The 10603-nt window shown below is 37.5% G+C and overlaps 2 protein-coding genes across 2 annotated transcripts; one reads left to right on the top strand and one right to left on the bottom strand.

The window, feature by feature from the left end:
* The first annotated feature begins 481 nt into the window (after window positions 1-481).
* LOC141439492 (dolichol kinase-like) lies at window positions 482-6365 on the top strand. The gene is made up of 9 exons (XM_074103771.1): window positions 482-692; window positions 852-1102; window positions 1677-1888; window positions 2228-2416; window positions 2564-2773; window positions 3268-3342; window positions 3746-3923; window positions 4707-4784; window positions 5348-6365. Exons 1-9 carry the CDS (start codon window positions 556-558, stop codon window positions 5494-5496), a joined length of 1479 nt encoding a protein of 492 aa, XP_073959872.1. The 5' UTR covers window positions 482-555; the 3' UTR covers window positions 5497-6365.
* Window positions 6366-6399: 34 nt separating this feature from the next.
* On the bottom strand, window positions 6400-10358 carry Sirt6 (sirtuin 6). Its single transcript, XM_074103772.1, has 6 exons — window positions 10083-10358; window positions 9834-9961; window positions 9488-9730; window positions 8891-9064; window positions 8487-8610; window positions 6400-7238 (listed from the first exon to the last, which is right to left on the bottom strand). The coding sequence occupies exons 1-6, from the start codon at window positions 10146-10148 to the stop codon at window positions 6831-6833; spliced, it is 1143 nt and encodes a 380-aa protein (XP_073959873.1). The 5' UTR covers window positions 10149-10358; the 3' UTR covers window positions 6400-6830.
* Window positions 10359-10603: the final 245 nt, after the last annotated feature.

Genomic DNA, 10603 nt, shown 5'->3' with positions numbered 1-10603 from the left:
AATTAATTAACAATTCACTCAAATAAAGGCAACGAAAGGTTGGAAAAACTGTAACAACAAGTTTTCTTTAAAACTGCCGACCGACATTTTGTATTTTTTACCGAAGGGAAAAGCAATGGCGGAATCGACAGATACGGTAAAGTAGGTACGATTAGGTAAGCAATGTTACTAGTAAAATGTTCTCTGTTCTTTACAAATTGCTTGAGAAAGTTTAATGAATCTTTGAATAAAATGTTTAATTATTAAGAATGAATGTTTAATATGATATAAAAACATATTGATGTACTTTCACTTATATTTTGGTTATGGCAAGAAAGCAGAATTTATAGGTAAGTTATTTTAACAAGGAGCGCTAGATTTCGCTAGCTTCTATGCAAATTGAGGAACCTGCATACTATTGAGAAGAGACCATAGCGTGCTTTCAAACTGTCAGTGTCAGTCACGGTATGTCAAATCAAAACTAGAAAAAAAAAATTATTACCGCACGTACTAGGCGAGACGAGTTATTATTCTTCTAAATGTTATAAATAATAAAGTTTTTCAAAAGTATTTAAAATGGCTAGCAATATTAGACACATATACAATACGGTAGACGAGAACTGCTTAAGGCATATAAGAACTATCTATGAGCTATCTCTGTCTGTAGACAAAATCATAACATCGAACTTACGAACTGCTACAATAGAAACGAGGCGAGTACCTACTGTGCTAGATTATCTTTTAATTAAGTCCAAGGGGCAACTATTGATAAGTAATTTAGCAGTTATCTTTAAACACCATAAAATGCGTCATCTTTCATACAACATTGAAACATCCCAGACTGGATTATTAATCAAACAACTTTTTTTCAGACCTGCAAAATCCAATGGGCTATGGTGTTTCACTCTTCTGCCAGTAATTTTATTCCTGTACACCAAGCTGTATGATGTGCCTCAACTCTACAGGCTGGCAACGTTTTTGTCTATAGGCCTATCATGTTATTGCATATTGTTCATATTGTTTATGTCTGTATCTTGTTTAGTGTTGAGGGACAGTTTGTGGGGTGGTTGCCTACCATCTGGACTCATAGGATCTTTGCTGGTGTACTGCTATGTTAGAGAAGGTATGTAGGTAATTATCTTATACCTTTAAACAAGTTTACTTTACTGAATAACTGCAGATATAGAGTGGGTCAGGAGACCCACTTGCTAGTTTTCCATCCAGTCAAATAAAAAAATAAAAAAAATAGACTTGAAAATTGGCAGACATTCCTTGAGGATTATAGAGGCTCACTTATACCAGATTTCCCAAAATTTGATGGGATAAGTGGCCAGTTTTTTTTATTGGCCATTTCCAAAACTTGTACATTATTGTCCTAGCATATTAGCTTGTGGTTTTTAAGGGATTTTACTAAATTTCTATAGGAACTTCCAAAAATTACATTGCGGTTTCATTAACATTGCATTAAAAACATTTGTTGTGCCAAATTTCATGTCTCTAAACCCTGTGGTTGAGATTTTATTCAGTTTCCCTGGGAATATTGGGATAAAATTCCTTTGTGCTATTTCTGACATCTATCTATCTACATACCAAATTTCATCCAAATCTGACCAGCCATTTTAGCATGAAGGAGTAACAAACACATACACACATATATAAACTTTGCATTTATAATATTAATAGGTTTTTTTTTTTAGATATGCTGTTTGCAGCAATTTTCACATTGCCCCCTACATTTATTTTTAATGAAGTTCTCCGGAGATCACTGGCATATCCAAAGACATTTACTATAGGGGAAGCAATGATTGTTGCACAAGCTGTTGTGATATCAAGTACTGTGGTAGTGGCCAATTACACTTGGTATTTAAGTGAAGATGTGAAAATGGATCTAATCAATGTTGCAATTGTTGTAAGTTAACTTTTGAGTATTATGTTAAAATAAAACAAAACTCACCAAAAACTCAAAGATACTTTTCCACCGGAATGGTGAGACAAGGTGGAGTGAGATGTTGATTAAAATTAGTACCTATGCCAAAATTTTAAATCTCTCCTAGCGCATCTTCAAGCCAAATGTGAGTTGGGCTTACATGGAATTAATGAGTACAATATCATTAAAATTAAATAATAGTGGTTGTCTGATCAAACTTTGTATAATGTATAGGAAATAGAAGAGGTTCAGTCTTAGACTAAACTTATTGAGAGATAAAATCTAGTCATAATTTCAGTGAAACTCATTGGGTGTTTTCAGACAGTGTTATCAACAGTGGGATTAATTGTTACAGCTCTTTGTCATTTGAAACAAGAGCAAAGAACCCTAGTGGTCCTTGGACAATTTATCGGAGCAGCCGCTGTGCTGGAGTTGGTGGAACTACATGTGTTACTAGGAGGGGACTGCTTACCGAGATTGTTGTATTTTATATTTATGAATCAAAAAAGGGTGAGTATTTGTTGAAAGTCTTCAATAAATATTAAAACCGAGCTGGTAATGATGAAGAAATCACCACAAAAATGGTGATACCCTTCTACTCTTTTATGTGCTCTATAGTATCCATCCGTTGATCTATTGTGAATGATTCTGTTTCAGAGACAGCTGATAGGTTTTTGGCTGTTCCTAGTGATTGTGGCTGTAATCCTACTATACATACGTACCAACATGGCGGTAAAAGCCACTACGACGACGCGCAAAGCGTTCCACATCATGGCTGCGTTTGTGTTTGCGTCGGGTGTACTCTATGACATCAGTCTCATCAAGTTAGCAGCAGGGCTGGGGCTGGGATTGCTTATTCTTGTTGAGGTATGTGTAAAATGATTTTCAATCTCTGCTGACACTGAGACTTAGAAATTTTGTAGGAATAGGAGAGTAGGAATTTTGGCTTGTCTGTTCACTGCTGCTGGCGAGAATTCTCTTTGCACTAGTTGGTTGCAGTAACAAGGGCTATTAAATATACAACTTGCTCGTTTGACAGTATAGTCAGAACTTACGACGAGAGAACAAACCAATAATCTTGGCTCTTTTTGGCCTAGACCAAGTTATTTTTTTTTTATGACAGGGAGGCAAGCAAGCATGCGGTTCATCTGATGGCAAGTATTCAGCACCACCCATGAGTAGCACCAACAAATCAAGGAGAATCAATGGTCGGTTGTCGGCCTTGTCAGCTTTCAGTAGGGATTTCGATTGAGATTGGCAAAGATTGAAATCTTGGTTGGATCAAAAATTAAGTAATTTTGAATAAATTTGAAAAGAATTGAATACACTTCTTACTGGGTAATTTTATCATTGTTTTACAGGCACTGCGGTTATCTAAAATTGAGCCTATTTCATCAGCACTGCAGTCAGCGTTCCTCATATACAGTGATGAGAAGGTAATATTCATATAGTCACATTATTTACGCTGTGTAGACCATTCGTATTTAAATTCTGCGATTTTACTAAATTCCCATTTGAATGCTCAAAATGTATATTGTAGTTTTCAAGTTGTATAAAGAACACACTTGCAGAATTTCATGATACATACACATGTATATAAGTATCGGGATGAAAACTAGCCTATATACGTTTTCCAGAACCATTACAGAAATGGATACTTACGGATAGACATACTTCAATATATATTTAACACTGAGGACTTGAGGACAAACATTCTTATTTTTCATACAAATATCTGCCCCGAGCGGGGATCGAAGCCGGGACCTCAAGCTTCGTAGTCAGGTTCTGTAACCACTTGGCTATCTGGTCGTCTGTAGAAATGATGTACTTTACTTGCAGGACTGCGGCGCGTTCGCGATGACGCCGATCTACCTATACTTGGGGCTGGCGGGCCCGCTGTGGCTGGTGCCGCCCGGCGCGCCCGCGCTGCAGCGGCTGGCCGGCGTGCTGGCGGCCGGCGTCGGCGACTCTGCCGCCAGCTGGTTCGGCTCGCGCTACGGGGAGCGCCTATGGCCAGGTCAGTGTGATGCACGCTCTGTGAACTGTGATACTGTGCCAAGATCGGTATATGTGACACTGCCCTAGAGTCAAGTCAGTAATGTAATGTAATGTCCCCTGGCCGATATGCTATACCGACCTCAAATGGTATCCTGTATGACATTGTGCTCTAAATAAGTCAGTATACTGTGCCTCGGTCACTATCTCTGCCTTAGTCGGTATACTGTGACATTGTGCCCAGGTCAGTATCTCTGTCACAATCGGTTTACTGGGACATTGTGTCCTGGTCAAGTTACTATACTGTGACATAGTGTCCTGCTCAAGTTAGTATACTGTGCCCAGTTGGTATACCGTGACATTGTGCCCTGCTCAAGTCAGTATACTATGACATTGTGCTCTATTCAAGTCATTCTACTGTGCCCCAGTGGCTATAATATGCTCCAGTCGTTATGCTGTGCCTCGAGTCGGTATAGACTATGACATTGTGCCCTATTCAAAATAGTGTACTAAGCCACTAGGTATAATGGGCCCGCCCGAGTTAAGAAACATCGATATCAGTTTGTCTATTTATGACTGGACGGCGCTAGAGGTCGCTACACAAACATTAAAACTAAATTGTAGGTATTGTTATATAACAAAGAATCAGATGTAGTTATCAAATAAAGTTTAAACGATTTTTTTACATTCATGTATGTATGTCGTTACACCTTAATGTTAACCATGCCAAGCAAATAAATTTCATTTCATTTACATTACTGAATGATGGTGGATTATCCCAATTTCGTACTGCTTTCTTTTTCAGGTAGTAATAGAACGATGGAAGGCACATTATTCAACATCCTGTCACAAATCGTAACTGTCTATGGGCTTGTAACGTTTGGTAAGATATTAGCTCTCTTTTCGTTCTACGCGAAGGCTAGATGTACAATAAATATTGTGGTAGGTATACAGATACTTATCTATCACATATTGTGGTAGTTACTGATCGTGTACTTAGTCTAGCGTATATTGACAAATATCTATCTAATACCTGTAAATGAGCAATACTTTTATTTCGGGGATATCGGAAACGGCTCCAACGATTTCGATGAAATTTGGTATGTGGGGGTTTACACCTCTTCTATTTCTTCCGTGAATGTCGTTAGAGGCGACAAAGGATATAGGTTAAGGTATACCGTAGGCGACAGGCTAGCAACCTGTCACTGTTGTACCGTTTTTGTCAAACTTTAAACCTAAAATTGCTAAAAGTGGCTCCGAAGCGGTAACGTTTCGTGTGCTCTGCCTACCCCATTTGGGAATACAGGCGTGATGTTTGTAGTGTGTGTGTAGAAAGGTAGAAAGATATAGTGAATGCGATCTCGAGCGTTGGGCCGGCCTTTGGATTTGGACTATTTGAAGCTCCGACCAATACCACAATAGGCTCATGAAACCTTTAATTTTCAGATTTTCTGGATCAGGAACATACTTTGTTTCGTACGGTAGTGGCGGCGACGGCGTCGAGTCTAGTCGAGGCTAAAACAGAGCAGGTCGACAACTTGATATTGCCGCTAGTGACCCTCATCGCCTTCCAGGCCACGTATTTGTTTTGTTGAAGGGTTACATTCGCCGCGGCTGCCCCGAAGATACATCCTTTTCTTCCTAACGTTGGCGTCCGAATGAGACGGCTGTATCTTTGTGTCAGCCGCCCTTGTGCAAGTGCAAAGATATCGACACGGCCAAAGTTATAAAAATATGTATACACGACCATAATGTTAAGTGCATAAAGCCGTGTATACATATTTTTGAATCTTTTCGATATCTTTGCACTTGATGTAGATTCAAACTGTAGAATGATTTGGGACTATTTTCTGCTGCAAATGGCTGTAATATGATCCCTTTTTAGTCTCATAAAAATACTCTAAATATAACCAGCAAAAAGTTGGAAAACCCCCGACATTGTCACTTCAAAGTTCAATGTGTTCAATGATTTTGTTAAAACACATCTAAGAACCATCGCTAGAACACCTGCTTTCAAATTTCACCGCAGTAAGCATTATGAATGATCATGGATCTAGATTAGAACTGAAATACGCTCATTGAGATACGTTGTCATGTTAATCAGTCGAGGGAATAAATATCTATACAGCCATAGCGTCAAATATGTGTAACATAGTATACATCAACCTACGTACGCGCTATGCGTCTAAACGTATGGTTTGAGTACGCAGTCTCTTTCTCAACCGATACTTTGAAGAGGGACGGCATGCTAACAGCAAAGTGCGTGCGTAGCCTAAAAAGTGTATATATGTTTTGACGTCTCGATGAACATATATTTATGCCATTGACTGTACAATATGGCGAGTAAAGTTAAATACTTATTATAATTAAAACAATTTGTACATAATATTATTCTTGGGGAATAGGAGCATTAAGAGATTTTTTTACTATTTTTCTATATATTTTTATAAAAAAACAAACATTCCAAACCAAAGATGATTAAATAAGATACGAATGTTTATAAATAAAATGTTTATTATTAAAATGCTGTTTGATTCGAATTGTTCAGTCCGTTTAAAACTTAAATCTACATGTAGCAAGATGGTGTTTACAAATTAGAAGTAGTGCACTACCAGGAAATTTTGTGGTACAGACAGACCAGCAATAAAGAGCAGAAAATGCTATAATTAAAAGAAAATAAAAGCTAAATGCTGCATTATAACTGTATTCTTCTTTTATATTATTACTTCAAATTAAGATTATACCAAATAAAAGTCTGTGATAGTAAGATTCTGCTATTTCAGAATCTGCCCAAGAAAAATTGGCGATATTATTTTCACCAATAGATATTGGGCAAAAACACATTCACCATCTATTTCTACCCTTTTGTTTAATTTCTGCTTTTTATTGCCGGCGCTGTAGCTTTCTTTACGTGATACAAGCTGTGGTATCATTTTACAACATGATTGCTAATGTTTTGTTCGTCAGCGTCATTTTCAACTTTGATTTGTTCAATGCCATTTTCAGTCACACTATCACTTGGAACATCTTTAGCTTCCAGTTTGATTATTTTTGTTTTATCATCAATATTACTATCACCACTGATTCCATTAACATCACTATTTCTCTTCTTAATAAGTATTCGTTTTTTCTTAACGCCTTTGCATTTTGCTTTGAATATCTTTTCTAATGCTAAGACATCCTTTCTGGCGATTGTCCAGTCTACAATAGAACATGCAGCTAATTTCATAGGGTTGTCGTTTTCTGAGTAATCTGGTACTTGAATGCCGAGTATGTTCATTACTCTCTCTAATACTTCGTCTACATAGTAGTTTATTATGAGGTCTGCTTTGTTGTCCTGAAAATAACTTTTTTGTTAACTTAGTATCAACTTCCAATTTGTAACCACATCCAAATTGTTTTGCAATGGATTCCATCTCATGTTGGGGTAGCTGGTAATGAGCAGGCATATAGATTGGCTAGCCTGGCTGTCACAGGAGGGATTGATCGTGTTTCTAAGCCATATGGTACTGAATTAGTGCAATTGGCTAAGAAGGAGTGCTTTTCCAAATGGGAGGAACTTTTTAGTACAGCATCATTGACAAAGGGCATTTGGAGGGTACCATGCAGAATAAGGTATTTAAAGTTCCCTGGTTTGATTGTGCCGGCCTTTCCAGGGGCCTTCTTGTGTCAGCACTATGTGTTTGATCTGGTCACATTCCACTTAATTGTTTTTTGCATTTGATGAGAGTTGTGCAATCACCTTTGTGTATGGGATGTAATAAGACTGAAGACCTTATTCACTTTCTTGTGGAATGTGGTCAGAATAAGGATATCAGAGTTAGGTATTTGCATGGTATGGGCTTGTTCAATGGAGGTGTAAATGTAATTCTCAGTCGACCGCTTTCAGAAGAAGCGACGCAAATTTACAGATTCATTGGACGGGCCTTTGCATCCAGAGACGTGGTTTCAGTGCAAGGGAGAGTGTAATATCTGTATGTAGTGTGGTGTATATATCTGAGGCTCCCCATGAGGCTGACATAGTCACATTTGGTTTGCTAAAGCCTCGTTAAAATATCAGAAGGAAAAAGAAAAAACTTCCAATTATAAACATGAAACTCTTGAAAGTGAATTGTCGAATTAATTTAAATAACCCAGTGAAGATGTCAACTAGGGCTCTCCCCAAACCTAGATGTTGAAGACCCTAACATACTTTAAAAAATACAGTCAAATTAGAAACTTTTTTTATATTTACTTGGTAAAAACATAGTTTAATATTATTCTGTTGAGAGGCAGCAATATCCCACCCAATCAGGAAATAAAGCAAATTTATTCTAAAAGAAACTGGAAATTATTAATGTAAAGAAACTGAAAATTGGCCAAAGAACCATGAAACCAACCATGAACCATATTTTCTTTCTTTCTTTCTTTCTTTCTTTTTCTTTCAAAAGAAGTAGACAAAATGAGAAATGAAAAATTGCAAACTAGAATAGGGTTGACTGATGTGACCCATAAAATATTAAACAACTAAAAGGCTTAATAAATGAATTAATGTATGTGACTACAAGTAGACTACAAGTAACTATAGAAAGCACCAGTTACTTACATGTTTTGTAGGTTGCAGGTTACAGATAACTAATTTTCCACCATATTTTATTGTTTCTAAAGGTAAATTACCACTTGGAATGATCTGTAGTGTTGTTCCCAAGCATATACTTAAGTCTGCAATACTGAAAACAAAGACAGATAATTGTATCATGAAGAAGGCAGTTACATAGTTTTTTATACCTTTTTGCTTTAGGTGCGCCATGGCTCCAACATTACAACTCTAATAAAAAAATGTATGATCAAATTGGAAGAAACAACCTGGAAGCAAGGGGTCATCCATAAATTAGGTCACACCAATTTTGACTATTTTTAGCCCCCCCCCCTCCTCTTCACATCTGCAATACCCAAGTAAAATAACACTTGATTGTTTTTTGCTATCCATTTTCTCAAATTTTGCCTAACCTGGAGTGCCACTCTGCCATCAGCAAGTCATTCTCAGGCAGGCTGTGTTCCCAGTCCAGGACTCCGTCGAACAGGCGGCCGCGGCAGGGGCGCCCGCGTACGTGGTCCGCAGCACATGGTACCCCACTGCACTTCTTGCCAACAGTCTCAACAGGAGCACTTCGGACAAACTGTCTGAAAAGGAAGAAAAAAGTAAATTTAATTGTTTTTGGTGTTTTTTAGCTCTTGTATGAAGGAACTAAGAAACACAAACATAGCATCTGGTAGCGTGGTGAACTGTTGTTGCTCTGAGGATGAACTCTGGTTAAGATCGAAACGCTTCAGTGTAGTGTAGTGGTGGTGATAGTTGGGTTTGTGCAATATGTATGTGTTCATGTTCTTACAGTGTGGAGGTGGAGGAGCTGCAGAAACACACATTTGTTACTTGGACATAGCTATGATAAGATCATGGGTGAACAAATTAATTGTTTTTAGTTGCGGGTGAACAAAGATCCTCTGAAAAGTAAAACCTGATTCAATAAATTTACTTATGGATGGGTTAAGTCCCAGGCATCTGCAAAAATAATAATTAGAAAGTAGAGTTTGTAATTAACATACCTTTTGCATAAATTACATTCATCCACAAACATGTTCCCATGCAGCTCAGAAAGATACTTCCGTGCCAACCCTGACTTAAGATGCAAACCATCAATATTCTGGCTGACAATATAATGTACTTTTTTGCATTCTATCAGTTTTTTCAGTATTAGGTGAGTCTTTGTAGGTTTTGCATCAGCAAAGGACACATTAATAGAAGGTTTTTTTCCTTTTTTTTCCAAGGTCCATACGCCATTGGGGCCTCTGAAAAAAAAAGTAACTTTTTATAAGTATTTATTTTGCAGCCTTGGCTTGGCTTAAGAGATACTTCATGGCATTTTAAAAAATAAGAAATAAAAATATTTACCTAAAGTCTGGTATACCCGCCGAAGTGCTGATACCTGCGCCAGTGTGAATAACTACATGTTTACTTTGGTTTAGGAGTTGAGCTAAAAGATCACATTTCTTGTTAAATTTATCGATTGGCTCAAATTTCTGAAAAAGTATTAGTATAATTAATAAAGGGAGACAGACGTAATCAAGTGTATGACTACAGATAATTAAATTCATTAGATGAACAATAACTGGATTGGAACTTAAAATTTCATTCGGTTACCTCGGGTACGCCTAGGATGCCTTTGTGTTCGTACGGTGACAAACCCTCTGCATAATTACAAGACATTGTTGCAATTGGAATCACATTTGTGCTAATCTTAATAGTTAAAGGACAATTTCATTCCAAAACATTACAGAGGCATGTAGTGTTTTGTAAATTTTAAACATGTTGTAAACTATCTTGGGTGACAGTCTTTCCCGGCCCGGTTAATACCGACTTGGAAGTACCGACCCTGTTTTTCGTTTACTCGCCCATAGAAGCTCATGTCAGTTTCTATGGGCGTGTACACAAAAAACACGGTTGGTATTTCCATGTCAGTATTATCCGGGCCGGGAAAGAGTGCCACCCACCAAACCTTTACGGAGGCCTACTCGAGCTACTCGGGATAACGTTAAAAACTTGATTTACCTAAAAATATATTTTAGAATCTTGAAAAACAAAAATAAAACCAAGGAGTAACATTTATGAAGTGATTTAACGGATAAACGTCACTAAAAAGTGGTAAAAGTGTAAAACTGCCT

This window comes from Choristoneura fumiferana, chromosome 21, assembly GCF_025370935.1.
Source record: "Choristoneura fumiferana chromosome 21, NRCan_CFum_1, whole genome shotgun sequence".
Lineage (NCBI taxonomy): Eukaryota > Metazoa > Arthropoda > Insecta > Lepidoptera > Tortricidae > Choristoneura > Choristoneura fumiferana.
This window is presented reverse-complemented; position numbering and strand designations above follow the sequence as displayed.

Coding starts and splice junctions, on each gene's coding strand:
- Sirt6 (XM_074103772.1), bottom strand. CDS start 10,148: ATGTCTTGTAATTATGCAGAGGGTTTGTCACCGTACGAACACAAAGGC. Junction 8,611..8,890: donor ATGGCAGAGTGGCACTCCAG/GTTAGGCAAAAT, acceptor CTTTGTTTTCAG/TATTGCAGACTTAAGTATAT. Junction 7,239..8,486: donor ACCTGCAACCTACAAAACAT/GTAAGTAACTGG, acceptor AGTTATTTTCAG/GACAACAAAGCAGACCTCAT.
- LOC141439492 (XM_074103771.1), top strand. CDS start 556: ATGGCTAGCAATATTAGACACATATACAATACGGTAGACGAGAACTGC. Junction 1,103..1,676: donor GTACTGCTATGTTAGAGAAG/GTATGTAGGTAA, acceptor TTTTTTTTTTAG/ATATGCTGTTTGCAGCAATT. Junction 3,924..4,706: donor CGGGGAGCGCCTATGGCCAG/GTCAGTGTGATG, acceptor TTTCTTTTTCAG/GTAGTAATAGAACGATGGAA.